Raw genomic sequence first — 17,384 nt, forward strand, 5'->3', positions numbered from 1 at the left:
CCTTCCTGTCTCACAAGCCCATAACCTTGGCGTTATCTTTGACTCCTCTCTCATTCAACCCACATATTCAATCCATCACTAAATCCTGTTGGTTCCACCCTCACAACATCGCTCAAATCTGTCCTTTCTCTCCAATGAAACTGTTACCATATTAATCCAATCACTTATCCTATCCTGCCTTGATTACTGTATTAGCCACCTTGCCTTTACAATTTGTAGGGAAAATGCTAAAGGTTAGCAGAAGAGGGAAAATTCATGAGATTCAGGGTAAAAGAACCAGGAAAGAAAACAAATAGTAGGGGGAAAGGCAAAAGCTATTATTCAGTCATGAGTGCAGCCATGGAGAAACAGGAAGAACAAATTTGAATTAGATGATTAAAATAGACAGAAATTGTAGAGCTTTAAGTAAAGAACAAGGGTACCAAATCACTCATCTCTGTATGAGTAGGAAAGAGTAAGAATTGAATAAGATGGATTTAGGATTTGGGAGGGAGGAGAAGGAGATTCAAACTATTTAAGGTTGCATAAAGGGAAGGCTTTAAAAGAAAAGACCTAGTAATGTGTGTATCTTAATAATAATAATAATAACTGTGGTATTTAAGTGTTTACTATGTGTCAGGCACTGTACTAGGTTCTGGGGTAAATATAAGGTAATTGAGTTGGACAAAATGGCCTTACAGTCTAAATCCCCATTTTGCAGATAAGGTAACTGCCCAAGAAGCAAAGTTACTTGCCCAAGGTCACACAGCAGACAAGTGGTGGAGCCGGTCTAGAATCCAGGTCCTTCTGACTCCCAGGCCCATACTCTATGCACTAGGCCATGCTGCTAAATCATTTTGATGCTCACTGCATCCCCATCCCCATGGCATTTATGCACTTCTCTTCACAGTTTGCCACTTTCCATACCTGTAACTTATTTTATTGTCTGAGTCCCCAACTAAACTGTAAGCTCTTTGTGGGTTAGGATCATGTCTACCTACTCTATTGTATTAAACCCTCTTAAGAGTTTAGTAGTATTCTGTACACAGTAAGTGGTAAATAAGTATCATTGACTGATGGATTGATTTTCACTTCCCTGAATCAGGCAGTGATTAAATTCCTGAAATTTGAGCTGATACTTTCTTTCTCTTGCAGCGTGGCTCAGTGGAAAGAGACCGGGCTTGAGAGTCAGAGGTCATGGGTTCTAATCCCAGCTCTCTCGCTTGCCAGCTGTGTGACTTTGGGCAAGTCACTTCTCTGTGCCTCAGTTACCTCATCTGTAAAATGGGGATTAAAACTGTGAGCCCCATATGGGACAACCTGATCACCCATGTATCCCCCAGCGCTTAGAACAGTGCTTTGCACATAGTAAGCGCTTAACAAATACCAACATTATTATTATTATTATTCTCTTATTAACTTACTCTTCAAAGCAGAATTCAAAACCCACCTTCCCTACAGTGCCTTCTCTGATTGAGCAAGAAGAAATTGGGACCTATCCCCAGAGAAATTTAACCTGGATTCATTCCCCAGTGAAACATTTATATTTCTAGGTGCACTCAATTTTGAAATCTGCTCTTCTCTTATTTCAACTTGATGGCATGTTCCTCAAGGGAATAGTCAAGATTTCCTCAATTGCTTCTAGTCCTTTCTCTCTCTAACACAATAATAATAACAATAAATGTTCAGGGCATGTCACTCCCACTGGCAAAATCTCCAGTGCTTGCCTATCAACCTCCATATCAAACAAAAACTCTTCACTATTGGCTTCAAGACTCTCCATCATCTTGCCCCTTCTTACCTCACCTCCCTTTACTCCTACAGCCCAGCCCGCACATTCCGCTCCTCTGGTGCTGACCTTCTCACTGTGCCTCTATCTCACCTGTGCCTCATTGACCCGTGGCCCACATCCTACCTCTGGCCTGGAACACCCTCCCTCCTTAAATCTGCCAAAAAATCACTCTTTCCCCCTTCAAAGCCCTACCGAAGGCTCACTTCCTACAAGAAAACTTCCCAAACTAAGCCCCCTTTTTCTCAGCTCCCCCTCTCTTCCACGTCACCTCGACTCATGCCTTTTGCTATTCCCCCCCTCTGCCCCACATCACTTATGTATATATGTATATATATATTTAATTCTATTGATTTATATTGATGCCTGTTTACTTGTTTTGATGTCTAGCTCCTCCCCTCTAGACTGTCAGCCCCCTGTGGGCAGGTATTGTCCCTCTTTATTGCTGAATTGTACTTTCCAAGTACTTAGTACAGTGCTCTCCACAAAGTAAGCACTCAGTAAATATGATTGAATGAATGGATGGATAATAGGGTTTAAGTACTTATTATATGCCAAGCACTGTCCTAAGCACTGGGGTAAATACAAGATAATCAGGTTGAACATAGTCACTACTTCAGGAGGTACACAGTCTAAGGGGAAGAGTGAACAGATAATCCCCATTTTACAGATAAGAAAGTTGAGTCACAGAGTAGATAAATGACTTGCCCAAGGTCACAGAGCAGGCCAAGTGGCAGAACCAGAATTAGAGCCCCCGTCCTCTGACTACCAGGCCCTGTTCTCTCCATCAGACCAGACTGCTTGTTAGTCTTTGTAGCCCGATGAAAAGCACTGAAGAAGGGGATAATTCTCATATTTTACCTTTGAAGATTTCAATTACTACAGCGTTCTCTTAGAAGAAGCAACCAGTCTCAGTGGCCACGGGGAACTAAATTAAGCTGGCCTCTTGCCTAAAGTGCAGCAGAGCATCTATGACAAAATGGAGCCCCATGGATGGAATTAAAAACGGATTATTTTCTGAAGGGATTTTGCTTCATCTTGAAAGGACAGCAGGATACTTTAAATAGTAGTGTGTTTCTTATTAGAAAGAAAATGCCTCTCTAGCTTGAATACATAGGAAATAGCCATTTACACACATATCTGAAAGCTTTTGCAGAAAAATAGGTTGGTGTCACTATTTAATTGACTGCTGGGTAGATACTCGCTTTGTACATTACTCAAGTCATGACAAAACTGTCCCACCTGCAACAAATCATTTTTATCAGGCAAGCCTATGGTTTCCAGTAAATCCCAGATAGTCTGTGTCTTGCCGCACAATAAGATGCTCTAGCTGCCTTTCTTGTCTTTCAATCTGCAGAAAAAAAAAGCTGCAGTCTGATTACAACTTGTAAACCTCTGACTGGAGCATTTCACGGAGTAGTAGTCTTGCCTCTTCATTGAGATGCAGGTAACGTCCCCATACCAAAGGCTACAGAGCATCGTTAAAGTACCGGGAAGACAAATAACACTCACATTGCATACCAAGTGGTGTTACATTTAACTGAATCATTTTTTGATGAACGCATCCAGCTCTGCCACTGAGAACCACTTGTGGAAAATGTGCTGGCAAAACAGATCCTCACTAATCACTGCTCATGCAAATTTTAGAAGTTCCCTGGGGAAACTGTAGGATGGGATGTAAAGAGGAATTTTACAACCGAGTTCAGTCACAAATAGCAGCAGGGGCTAAACTCCCCTTCAACAGAGATAAGCTTAGAACAATTTCCAGTGAAGTGGTTTTATTTGCATCCCCATAATGCTTGTTTTAATTGAAACGGTAGGATCTTTTCATACCGCTGCCTCTTGGAAACCAACCCACCATTCAAACCTGCAATATGTCATTTTGGAACAGCACCTTGATAGTAAATATTTTTCTATCCCAGAGTCCTGTTTGACATTTATACTTCCTAAAATTAAATTAAGAGGAAGACCTTCCAGTGACAGCAGGATTGAGCAATTTCCCAGAGAAGTTACCTGCTTGAGGACAGAATTGTAAAGCACACAAGTGACTGCTTTTTCATGACTTGTCATCCTTTTAGAGGTCTCAGTTTTCATTCCCAAAAATGTTAGTTGATTATTAAATGAGATAAAAAGCCGACTGTGGAGCTCATCAAAGTGGAAAAGGCCTTGGAATTCCAGATTCTTTGGGAAAGAACTAGATATCTTCTGTAGAGATAACTGGTGATTAATAGCCCAGAGCCTCAACACCTGGAAAAGTAGACAAAGGAAAAGATCTGCATCAGCACCACAAAATAATAAACTTGCTTTTAGTTTAATAGGAACACCCAAATTAGTATTCCAGTTATTGGTTAACCTCCTTTCTCTGCAGTCCCTAGTGGGCAGGGAATGGGTCTATCAATTATGTTGCATTCGCCCAAGTGCTTAGAAAAGTGCTCTGCACACAGTAAACTCTCAATAAATATAGCTGACTGGTTTCAAGTTTGTGGCTATCCACAAGACAATATTAAAAGATTATTAAGAACTCAAAGCATGATATGTCTATTCAGGTCATATAAAATAGACAATACCTGTCTAAAATTCTTGTATGGTGGCATTGAAGAGGCTGTATATATTTTTATTACCCTATTTATGTTGTTAATGTGGTGTACATCTCCTTGATTCTAATTATTGCAATTAAGTTTTCTTGTTTTTGTCCGTCTCCCCCGATTAGACTGTAAGCCTGTCGATGGGCAGGAATTGTTTCTATATGTTGCCTAATAGTACATTCCAAGTGCTTAGTACAGTGCTCTGCACATAGTAAGTGCTCAGTAAATACTATTGAATGAATTAATGAAACATAAACTCTTCTAAAAGTAGAGGGCTGCCATTTCCCTCCCTTTTCTAATAAAGTATGGAGCTACTCAAGTGTGGGTTGCAGAATCAATTCTTCCAGGTGGAAGAGAAAAAGCTGACTTAGTGGATATAGTATTCATTCACTCGTATTTACTGAGCAATTACTGTGTGCAGAGCACTGTACTAAGCACTTGGTAGAATATTATATAACAATAAACAGACACATCCCCTGCCCACAGTGAGCAGACAGTCCAGAGGATGAATTTATATTCTAGATGCTACAGGCAGGGGCGATAGTCAAAAAATGATCCCAAAAGAGCATGGGAGAAAAAAAAAAACTGAGAGGATACACAATTAAAATGAAAAGCCATCTCTCTTATTTAATTGAGCACAGATAGAGTAACTGTGAAAGTACCAAACCAAACTTTCAAACTATCAAACAAAAACTCCTGGTGATGGGCTTCAAGGCTCCCCACCATCTCACTCTGCTTCACCTTCAGTTCTCTTCACCTGCTAGTGAACAGCGAGCTTTCTTCCTCCCATGTCAATCTTTGAGCTGAACCCCTTTTAGATTTTCTCCCTCAATTGCCTCACTTATGCTGTTCCCTGGCTTAGGCTGAATTGTACTAAGTGCTTAGTACAGTGCTCTGCACACAGCAAGTGCTCGATAAATACGATTGAATGATTGAATGAACTCCCAAATCCTACAGACAACTCTCCCCAGATTCAAAACGCCCCCAAAATCCCACCTCTTCCAACAAGCCTTCCTTGATTAGTTCTCAGTATCCTAAATAATATAAACCCAAAAGCCACCTCTAGCATTGGTGAACATATTTCTAACCACACTGTACACTTCAATATTCAATTAGGCTTTCAATTATTGATTTTGACTACTCTGTGTGTTAATATTTTTCATATCTTTTTTCATATCTTTTTCACTTCAGTGAGGTATAACCACCTGTGCAGAACCAGGGTAACTTCTTTGTTTTGTATTTCCTGATCTATTTACTGTGCAAAATTCCTTCTATTCACTTTGAAAACATTAGAGTTTCCATGTGCTTGCCCAAGAAACAGAAGGTCTAACTTAAGTCTGGTTCTTCAGTCTGTGAAGTAGTTCAGATTCAATTAACTGAAATTAACTTATTAATGGACTGTAATTTTACTTATATTGCCAACATAAATTATAGGCTGTTTAATACTTGGACCATTAGTCAGTCCCATAATTTAAATGAAAAAAATAATAATGGATGAAGCATCAGTTCCCTATTCTCAATCAATCAATCATTTGTATTTATTGAGCACTTACTGTGTGCAAAGCACTGTACTAAATGCTTGGGAAGTATAATTCAGATTGATTATGGTTTTTGTTAGGCACTTACTATATGCCATGCACTGTTCTAAGCACAGGAGTAGTTACAAGGTAATCAGGTTGTCCCACGTGGGGCTCACAGTCTTAATCCCCATTTTACAGATGAGGTCACTGAAGCACAGAGAAGTTAAGTGACTTGCCCAAGGTCACACAGCAGCCAAGATTGGAGCCGGGATTAGAATCCACCACCTCTGACTCTCAAGCCCATGTTCTTGCCACCATCAGACCATGCACATCCCTATATTCACCTATGCTTTTTTGAAGCCCATGTCTTCATTTTCCTTTCTTAATTAAGAATCTTAAACTCTTCAGTTTAAGGTCACATTTGCCAAAGCAGTCTTCCCTCCACAAATCCTCAATTTCTCTGAAAATCAAAGTAAGAAGGATTCCATCCTAGACAGACCTTTCCTTTATGTCCTAAAATACCATCCCCAAACACTCTCCAGGAATGTAATTGGAAGCCTGACATGCACCATTACCTATTCAGCCTGGAAGACTAAATTTCTCTCTCACCTTACTGTTGTTTTCTTTATTTTGGTTTAGAGACCTGAATGCCTCTGCCCCTCTGCCCCTCTCCATTCCTTCTACTCCCTCTCTCTGCTCTTCCCCCATCCCCTCCGCACAGCACTTGTGCATATTTGTATATATTGTTTATTACTCTATTTATTTTATTAATTTGTTAAGCACTTACTATGTGCAGAGCACTGTTCTAAGCACTGGGGTAGACACAGGGGAATCAGGTTGTCCCACGTGGGGCTCACAGTCTTAATCCCCATTTTTTACAGATGAGGGAACTGAGGCACAGAGAAGTAAAGTGACTTGCCCACAGTCACACAGCTGACAAGTGGCAGAGCTGGGATTCGAACTCATGAGCCCTGACTCCAAAGCCCGTGCTCTTTCCACCGCACCACGCTGCTTCTCTACCCATTACACATTACACTTCTCTACACATTAATGATGTGTATGCATCTGATTCTATTTATCTTGATGGTATTGATGCCTGACTACTTGTTTTGTTGTCTGTCTCCCCCTTTTAGATTGTGAGCCCATGGTTGGGTAGAGAGTGTCTCTATCAGTTGCTGAATTGTACATTCCAAGCGCTTAGTACAGTGCTCTGCACAGAGTAAGCGCTCAATAAATGTGAATGAACGAATGAATGAATGAGTTTCCATTTGTTCTGTTCCTTCTCTCAGTTGAGCCTGAAAACCTGCTAGCTACTGGTCCATCCTATTTTTTATCCTGGAAATATAACAGATATATATCTATATAGAGAGAGAAGCAGTGTGGTTTAGTGGAAAGAGCAGGGGCTTGGGAGTCAGAGGTCGTGGGTTCTAATCCTGGAACCGCACTTTGCTGCTGTGTGACTTTGGGCAAGTCACTTAACTTCTCTGGGCCTCAGTTACTTCATCTGTAAAATGGGTATTAAAAAGAGGCCCACTTGGGACAACTTGTATCTACCCCAGCACTTAGAACAGTGCTTGGTACATAGTAAGCACTTACCATATACCAACGTCATTATTATTATTATATGTCTTTATGCATCCAAGAAATTCAAAATCATGCTGCTTCTGCTTTTTTTGTCTCTCTTCTAAACAGTCTTACATCCCTGTAACATTAATTTTGTAAATCAGCTTATTTTAGCATAATGAAACATAATTTGTGTCTGCCTGTCTCCCCCATCAGATTGTAATATCCAGAGCAGGGATTGTCTTTTTACTATTATTGTGACTTATTTAGTTTACTTTTTTATAGTATTTTTTAAGTCCTGACTGTGCCAAGCATTGTACTAAGTGCTAGGGTCAATACAAGATCCGCAGGTCCCACATGGATGTCACATCTAAGTAGAAGGGAAAGCAGGGATTGAATCTGTTCCGTAGGACCTTACTCGCTGTACTCACTGAAAGCACTTATCCTCTACAAGCATTTATCCTCTCCCACCATGATTATTGTAGCAGCCTCCTTGCCTACCTCCCTGCCTCCTGTCTCTCCCACTCCAGTCCATTCCCCATTCTGCTGCCTGGATCATTTTCCTGCAGAAAAGTTCAGACCATGTTCCACCACTCCTCAAGAACCTCCAGTGGTTGCCCATCTTCCTCCACATCAAATAAAAACTCCTCTTCTCTTCTCTTATGCCGAGTCATTTATGACCCATAGCGACAACATGGACGCATCTCTCCCAGAACGCCCCGCTCTCTATCTGCAATCGTTCTGGTAGTGGACCCACAGAGTTTTCTTCAGAATCTGGAAGTGAAACCACCTGGATTCTCCACCCTTGACTCTCTCCCAGGCCGCCTCTGCCCAGCACGGGTGAGTTTTGACTTGTAGCAGATTGTTTTCCACTCGCTAGCCACTTGCCAAACTAGGAATGGAATAGGTAGGCCTCTGCTTGACTCTCCCTCCCATAGTTGAGACTGGTAGGGTACTGGAAACTCTTCAGATGCGACTGTGAGAGGGCAAAAACTCCTCACCAATGGCTTTAAAGAACTCAATCACTTTTCCCCCTCCTACCTCACCTCGCTACTCTCCTACTACAACCCACTTGGCACAGTTCATTCCTCTAATGCTAATCTTTTTACTGTACACCTATTACGTCTATCTTGCCGCCAAACTCTCACCCACATTCTGCCTCCCTCCTCTAGCAGACAGATAATTGCTCTTCCCGATTCAAAGCCTTATTGAAGGTACATCTCCTCCTGCTAAGCCCTCCTATCCTCTTTTCCCACTCCATTCTTCATCACCCTGACTTGCTCCCTTCATTCATAATAATAATAATAATAATGTTGGCATTTGTTAAGTGCTTACTATGTGCAGAGCACTGTTCTAAGCGCTGGGGTAGATACAGGGTAATCAGGTTGTCCCACATGAGACTCATAGTTAATCCCCATTTTACAGATGAGGTAACTGAGGCACATAGAAGTTGAGTGACTTGCCCACAGACACACAGCTGACAAGTGGCAGAGCTGGGATTCGAACGCATGACCTCTGACTCCAAAGCCCAGGCTCTTTCCACTAAGCCATGCTGCTTGTCATCCCACCGTCCCAGACCTACGGCACTTATGTATATATCTATTATTTATTTATTTATATTAAGATGTCTCCCCCTCTAAACCCTAAGCTTCTTGTGGACAGGAGATGTGTCTGCTTATTTTACACTCTACTCTCCCAAGTGCTTAGAATAGTGCTCTGCACGCGGTAAGAAGTTAAAAAATACATTTGAATGAATGGATGGATGAATAAATACCACTGATTGATTGTACTCCATTAATAACTGGAGGAGGACAATCAATCAATGGTATTTATTAATTACCAAACTGGCATCCACAGAAGAGAATGTGTCCAGGTCAACATTAGAACATTTAATCCTAAAGTATGACTCACTCTCATGTGGTCTTTCCATCCCATCAGAGACTGTAAACTCAATGAGGGCAGGGAATATGTCTGTTTATTGTTATATTGTACTTTCCCAAGTGCTTAGTAATGTGCTCTTCACACGGGAAGTGCTTAACTAATATGTTTGAATGAATGAATGAATGAATGAACATCTCTGCTCTCAACTAAATTCACTGACGGGAGCTGTTCTACTAACTACTCACTACTGATCACCATCCCGTATTTTTTTCTCTTACCAGTTTGTTCTTCGGTGTATTTTAAGCCTTTCTGAAATACAAGAAAAATACCCATCAAGGACCTACATCCCAAGCCTTTTGAAAAATTGTTCCAATTAGTTTGACGTGCTCTATCCTTGCAGACCCGGTTCCTGCCCCTCAGGGCACCTATTTTTACATTCGGGAATAGAATAGTTTCTATCTGAAAAAATCATTCTGTCAATTTCCTAGTACTTAGGTCAGCCTTAAGATCCTGGACTGCCCTAAAAGCCTTTCCTCTGCTTCCATTTCAGAGGTATTTCTTCTCTATTAAGGAAAGGATTTAGTGGGCTCCAATAAGAATATATGTCTTTTCTCCTTTTCATCAGTGACCTAGAAAACACTACTTGATTTAATATGCTATCAGACAAATATGTTGCATGGTTATTGGAAATTCCTGGGCAAGAATGAAAGGTTTCTGTCCAGTCAATTCACCCTACTCCTTCTTGGAGAAGCACTGGATAGAGACCTGGGCTGAGGGGATTTGGAGGAAGGGTGTAAGAGTCCAGGGAAATGTCTAAATTTGAGTCTCCTCCCAGCTTAGCTTAGCTCCACCATCCTTTCTCCATAAGGGAGTCTTTCATGCACACCCCCTCCAGCATCTGTCCCCCATCTTTCCTTATCATCATCATCATAATAATAGTACTTTTTAAGCACTTACTATGTCCTGAGCACCGTTCTAAGCATTGGGATAGATATAAGGTAGTCAGTCCCTGTCCCACATAAGGCTCACATTCTTAATCCCCATTTTAAGGATGAGGTAAATGAGGCCCAGAGAAGTCAAGTGATCGGCCCAAGGTCGCACACCGGATATGTGGTGGAGCCAAGATTAGAAACCATGACTTTCTGACTCCCAGGCCCATGCTCTAATCCACTAAGCCAAGCTACTTCTCTTGGCAGGGTGTCTAGTCATCTCTCTTGCATGCCTCCTCCCTTTCTCCCATATACACTTCCCATCTGTGGTAGCATCTTGAAATAAAGTCATTGCGTTTTCTGGGACTCAAAGTAGGATTGGATGAAGAGAAGTGAAGCTTCCGTTGGGACTGGGCCCAAGAATAGGGGGGGAAAAATCCAGAAAAGGAAACGAGGGAGATAGATGCAGAGAGATAATGCAGCAATAGGCATCCAAGAAGAGTGACTGAACTCCACATACCTATATGCACACACACGTACACACACACAAACACACACAGGAACACTGTCCAAGACAATGGCTGGGGGAGGAACAGACAGCATCAGCAGAGGCAGCCATAGGTAGAAGAAATTTTGCCAACTGATATTACCCAAGCTGCCTCGGAGAAGTGGATAGAGTGAGGGCCTGGGAGTCAGAAGCACCCAGGATCTAATGCCAGCTCCACCACCTCACTGCTGAGCCACCTTGGGCCAGTCACCTAATTTCTCTCTGCCTCGATTAGCTCATCTGTATAATAGGGATTAAGACTGTGAGCCCCTTGTGGGACAGGGACTATGTCCAACCTCTTTATTTGCATCTACTCCAGAGCTTAAAGAGTAGATACCCATTCAGAGAAGCAGCGTGGCTCAATGGAAAGAGCCCGGGCTTGGGAGTCAGAGGTCATGGGTTCGACTCCTGGCTCTACCACTTGTCAGCTGTGTGACTGTGGGCAAGTCACTTGACTTCTCTGTGCCTCAGTTACCTCATCAGTAAAATGGGGATTAAGACTGTGAGCCTCATGTGGGACAACCTGATTACAAGTAAATCAAGTTATCGAGTTGGACATAGTCCCTCTCCCAGTGGGGCTCACAGTCTCAATCCCCATTTTCCAGATGATGTAACTGAAGCACAGAGAAGTGAAGTGTCTTTCCCAAGGCCACACAGCCAACATGTGGAGGAGGCAAGATTAGAACCCATGATCTTCTGACTCCTAGGTCCATGCTCTATCCATCACGCCATGACGTTTCTTCTTTGCTGTCAATGCTGGCTGCCCTGTGCTGTCCTCACCCACCTCGTGTTTCCTGCCCCCTCCCCGGTCCATGATTGCCATGGGCATGGCCAATACCAGTGTTTCAGCCAACAATGAGACTTAATTGGGTACTTTCAGCCATTTTTCAGGTAATAATAATAATGATTCTGGTATTTGTGAAGCATTTAGTGTGAACCAGGCACTGTACTAAGCCCTGGGGCAGATACAAGCAAATCGGGTTGGACACAGTCCCTGTCCCTCATGGAGCTCACAGTCTTCATCCCCATTTCTCAGATGAGGAAACTGAAGCCTAGAGAACTGGAGTGACTTGCCCAAAGTCACACAGCAGACAAGTGGCAGAGCTGGGATAGTAGAGCCAGTAGCCAGAACCCAGAGGGTCAATTTACCATTGGTAAAACACTTGGATCTGATGACACATCTAATGAGGTCTACACTACTCTAATAGTCAAGTTCTTCCTTATCATATAGAATGGTAATTTAACCTACCACTATGGCCTGATATGCGGGAAGAAAACAGAGGTAAATGTATCCACCTGTACCAGAGTCACCTTTATATGCAAATATGAGAAGCAGCATGGCTCCGTGGAAAGCGCATGGGCTTAAGGAGTCAGCGGTCATGGGTTTGAGTCCCGCCACTGCCACTTGTCAGCTGTGTGACTGTGGGCAAGTCACTTAACTTCTCTGTGCCTCAGTTACCTCATCTGTAAAATGGGGATTAACTGTGAGCCTCACGTGGGACGACCTGATTATCCTGTATCTCCCCCAGCGCTTAGAACAGTGCTCTGCACATAGTAAGCACTTAACAAATACCAATATTATTAAATATATACTGCAATAATTATTATTTGCAGGCCAATCAATCAATCATATTTATTGAGTGCTTACTGTGAGCAGACGACTGTATTAAGTGTTTGGGAGAGTACAACACAATGATATAACAGACACATTCGCTACCCTCGATGATTTCTTTCATTCATTCACATATATTCTAGAGAGACAGATTACAGAGACATAATACCACCCAAGTTTCTCTACACTAATGAGACCTAAATCCACTCCAAAGCCACATCTGACTCCTTAAGCAATTCCATGGGTGAAATTTATGGCCTAAACTCAACATCAAGAGGCAAGATAAGATCACAAGCAACAAATCCCAGAATGAAGTGATCAAATGGCATCCAAGCTATTTTCCCCTTACCATACTTTATTGGATGGAACCTAAAGGAGAATTGATGACAACAGGATATCCGAACAGCTGCTAAATAATGAGCTGATAAGAACAAGGGAGATCCGGAAATTCTTAAGGAGTCAAGCTATTCATTAAGAATTTTCCCGGTTTGAGCAATATGCTAAGTGCTAGGGTAAAAACAGATTAATCAAAAGGGACACCGGTTCTGTACCACATAGGGTTCACAGCCTGAGGGGAAAGATAAAGAATAGAAACAAGAGTCATGGGCAACACTGATTAACAGAATCCACAAACAAAGAAAAAAGAATGTTAAAATAAGTAAATAAGCAGTTCTTGGAAAGAAGAATCCTTGGAGGAGAACAGTTTTGGCTTTTTTTAGGGGTATAGTAAAGTGTAGTTTCAGACAATCTGGCGTCACAGCTGAAAGCTGGAGGCAACTGTGGTAGATAAACAGACCTGCCGGCCACTCTGCAATCAAGAATGGAGTGACTTCACAAGCAGAAGCTTCCAGAGGATTGTAAGAGAGAAAAGTAAAAAAAAAAAGTGCTAATGCTGCAATTAACACTTACAAAAGCCAATCCATGCAGAGGCATAATGGGGGCAAACTTTAACCCCCTTTGGCTTTTTTACCCTCATATATCCCCATAAGAAAACTTTACTCTCAGTATCAAGGCCAACTTACCACAGCTAGTACTAGGAGACAACCAGAAGTGACAAAGTGATCCGGTAACAGAGAGTACTAGACAGAAAAAGAAATCTAGTGGCAGCTAGGAAGGAAGCAATATGGCTTAGTGGAAATAACATGACCCTGACAGGAGACTGGGTTCTAATCTTGCCGCCTAGGTGACCTCAGGTAAGTCGCTTCACTTCTCTGTGCTTCAGTTTCCTCTTATGCAATATGGAGATTAAATACCTTGGACTGTGAATCCTTGTGGACTGAGATCCTGTCTACAAACTCTATCATACTGTACTCTCCCAAGTCCCTACAGCATCCTACACAGAGTAGGCACTCAAAAAATGCCACTGATTGAATAAATGTTTGAGAACTGTATGAGAGACTGTTTCTGACATAATTATCATGCATCTACTCCATGCTTAGTACGGCGCTTTCAGTCAGTCAATCTGATATTTACTGAGTGCTTAATGTGTGTACTTGGGAGAGGACAATACGAAGGAGTTTGTAGATTCATTCGTTCATTCATTCAACTGTATTTATTGAGTGCTTACTATTCAATAGTATTTATTGAGCACTTACAATGTGCAGAGCACTGTACTGAGCACTTGGAATGTATAATTAGGCAACAGATAGAGACAATCTCTGCCCAGTGACGGGCTTACAGTATAAAGGGGGGAGACAGCAAAACAAAATAGAGCAAAAAAGTAGTCTGGCATAAATATCATCAAGATAAATAGAATCATAGATATATACACCTCATTAACAAAATAGAGTAATAAATAATATATGCAAATATGCACAGTGCTGTGGGGAGGGGAAAGGGGAAGAGAAGAGGGCGGGAGAAGGGGGAATGGGGAAGGGAGGAGGAGCAGAGGAAAAGGAGAGCTCAGTTTGGGAAGACCTCCCAGAGGAAGTGAGCTCTCAGTAGGGCTTTGAAGAGGGGAAGAGAGTTTGGTGGATGTGAGGAGGGAGCGCATTCCAGGACAGCAGTAGGACGTGGGCCGGGGATCGACAGCAAGACAGGCGCGACTGGGGTTATGATCCCTGCTCAGAGAGTGGCCAGTGGAGCTTGGCTTAATTAATATCACAATTATTATTTCATTATTAGAGAAGAAAAAACTTCCTAAATAAGAGACAAGGGTAAGTATATGGCAGAAGCTGAGAGAGAGGGTAAATTTAAATTCATTTTGTCATAAAACACATTTTTGACAGGTGCATTTTGATGGGCGAGAGAGGGAGGATAGTGTATTGATGCTTGAGGGCATAGAGTGGGTTTTTTGAATAGTATTATTTAAACACTTGCTTTGTGCCAGGCATTGTACTGAGCAGTGGGGTAGATACAAGCCAATCAGGTTGGACACATTCCATGTCCCACCTGGGTCTCACAGAATTAATCTCTATTTTACAGAAGTGAAGTGGCTAGACCAAAGTCATATAGCAGACAAGTGGCAGAGCTGGAATTAGAACCCACAACCTTCTGCCTCTCAGGTCCTTGGTCTATCCACCAGGTCATGCTGCTTCCCTAGTGATTGAAAAAAAATCATGACAGAGGTTTAATTCAGTCCTAGGTAACTTGTTTTCCTTGCCGTACTGTAACTGCAGTGACTCACTGCTTTCGGGGACTAGCCAGGAAATTGAACCAGAGCAGTTACACAAGCAACCTCTCCCCTCCCCATTTCCTCTCCCTTCACTACCACCAGTCACTCTCAGCCAATCATTTTTATTGAGTGCTTACTGTGTGCAGAGCACTGTAGTAAGTGCTTGAGAGAGTACTGTATAACAATAAACAGATACATTCCCCTGACCTCAAGGAGCTTTCAGTCTTGAGGAGGGGAGCAAGACATTAATATAATAATTATTATTGTGGTGCTTGTTAAGTGCTTACTATGTGCCAAGGACTGTTCTAAGCCCAGGAAAGATACATTAATATAATAATAATTATTATTATGGCATTTGTTAAGCACTTACTATGTTCCAAGTACTGTTCTAAGCCTGGGAGAGAGATAATAATATATTATGGTATTTGTTAAGCACTTACTATTTGCCAAGCACTGTTCTAAACCCTGGAGGAGATACAAGGTAAGCAGGTTGTCCCACGTAGGGCTCACAGTCTTATTCCCCTCTTTACAGATGAGGTAACTGAGGCCCAGAGAAGTTAAGGGCCTTGCCCAAGGTCACACAGCAGACAAGTAGCAGAGCCGGGATTAGAATCCATGACCTCTGACTCCAAGCCTATGCTCTTTCCACTAAACCACGCTGCTTCTCATAAAGAAATAGATTACAGATATGTACATAAATGCCATGGGGCTGGACAGGGGATGAACGAAGGAAGCAAGTAAGGGCAATGCAGAAGGGAGTGGGAGAAGAGGAAAGCAGGGGTTGGTCAGGGAAGGCCTCTTGGAGGAGATGAGCCTTCAATAAGACTTTGAATCGGGGAAGAGTATTTGCCTGACAGATATGAGTAGGGAGGGCATTCGAGGCCAAAGGCAGGACGTGGGCAAGAGGTCAGTGGCAAGACAGACGAGATCGAGGTACAATTAGGTTAGCATTAGAGGAGCACCTTCACACCTTGATTAACAGCCATTTATTTAAGCTTAACTCATGGGTATTGCCTGGGAAGCCAATCGGGATGGACCCTGAACTGGTTTGGACTGCTAAAAACTTCATTTGCTGACAGGAATGGAACCAAATCCTGCCTAAAAAATAATACTTGAAAAATTTGGCAGAAATAGAAGCTCTTGGCCAGGAAACCAACATTGTATATGTGTCTAGAAATACATATAGATTTTGACCAGGTTACAGTGTTCTAATTCTGGATGGGGGATAAAGCCCTCTGAAATATGTTCAAGAAAGTAAGTCTTGTTGGATGGTGGACTAACATTATGAGAATCCCAAAAGTGAATTTGGAGAACTAGAATTTGCATGGCATAGTGGAAAGCGCATGAGGCTGAGATTCGGGAGACCCAACTTCTAGTCCAGGCTGTATCACATGCCTGCTACGACCTTAGGCATCTCAGAATTTCTCTGCGCCTCAGTTTCCTGATATACAAAATGGTTACAAAAACATTTGTTCTCTCTTCCTCTTAGACTGTGAGCCTCAGATAGGACAGTTACTGCATTCCAATCTGATTATTTTGTATTGACATACAGTAAATTTTGTCTGACACACATACCAACATGATTAAGGAACTGAACCCTGCAAAAGCTTGGAGTGAGAGCTGTTCTACTATTTTGGATCCTCTAGACCTAAGGGTCGCACCTGGAGAGTTTCCAGTCCTCTACCAGTCTCGGCTATGGAAGGGAGTGTCAAGCAGAAGCCTACCCATTCCATTTCTAGCTGGGGCAGTGGCTAGCAAGGGGAAGGCAATCTGCTACAAGTCAAAACACCCGTGCTGGGCAGCAGCAGCTTGGGAGAGAGTCGAGGGCAGAGATTTGAGTTAACTGCTTGGAAGGTGGTGATGGAAAACCACTTCCATATTTTTACCAAGAAAACTCTATGGATCCACTACCAGAACGATTGCAGATGGAGAGCGGAGCATTTTTGGAGAGATGTGTCCATGGTGTCATTATGGGTTGGATTTGACTCGACGGCATAAGACAACTCCTAAGTAGACACACAGAAGCTTCATGGGAAACATCATTAATGAGTTTCATTTAGAAGATTCTCTTTGAATGGACTATCACCTTAAAGCAGCGTGGCTCAGTGGAAAGAGCACGGGCTTGGGAGTCAGAGGTCAGGTGTTCAAATCCCTGCTCTGCCACTTGTCAACTGTGTGACTGGGGCCAAGTCGCTTAACTTCTCTGTGCCTCAGTTACCTCATCTGTAAAATGGGGATTAAGACTGTGAGCCTCACATGGGACAACCTGATTACCCTGTATCTCCCCCAGTGCTTAGAACAGTGCTCTGCACATAGTAAGCGCTTAACAAATACCAACATTATCATTATTATAGGTTTGTAATTA

General features: G+C 42.4%; 1 protein-coding gene and 2 non-coding genes across 3 annotated transcripts in view; 1 reads left to right on the forward strand and 2 right to left on the reverse strand.

Annotated features, from left to right (window-relative positions):
- Window positions 1–17,384, reverse strand: part of WDR49 (WD repeat domain 49) — a 156,094-nt gene that overhangs the window by 66,345 nt on the left and 72,365 nt on the right. The window contains exon 8 of the mRNA XM_039914527.1: window positions 3,782–4,015. Within this exon, the coding sequence (XP_039770461.1) occupies window positions 3,782–4,015 (234 nt within the window). The remainder of the gene's footprint in view (window positions 1–3,781; window positions 4,016–17,384) is intronic.
- On the reverse strand, window positions 8,287–8,424 carry LOC114816162. Its single transcript, XR_003763937.1, has one exon. It is a non-coding gene; the product is annotated as a small nucleolar RNA SNORA7 (small nucleolar RNA).
- LOC114816645 lies at window positions 16,665–16,800 on the forward strand. Its single transcript, XR_003764441.1, has one exon. It is a non-coding gene; the product is annotated as a small nucleolar RNA SNORA7 (small nucleolar RNA).

This window comes from Ornithorhynchus anatinus, chromosome 1 (genome assembly GCF_004115215.2).
Source record: "Ornithorhynchus anatinus isolate Pmale09 chromosome 1, mOrnAna1.pri.v4, whole genome shotgun sequence".
NCBI classification, from domain to species: Eukaryota; Metazoa; Chordata; class Mammalia; order Monotremata; family Ornithorhynchidae; genus Ornithorhynchus; species Ornithorhynchus anatinus.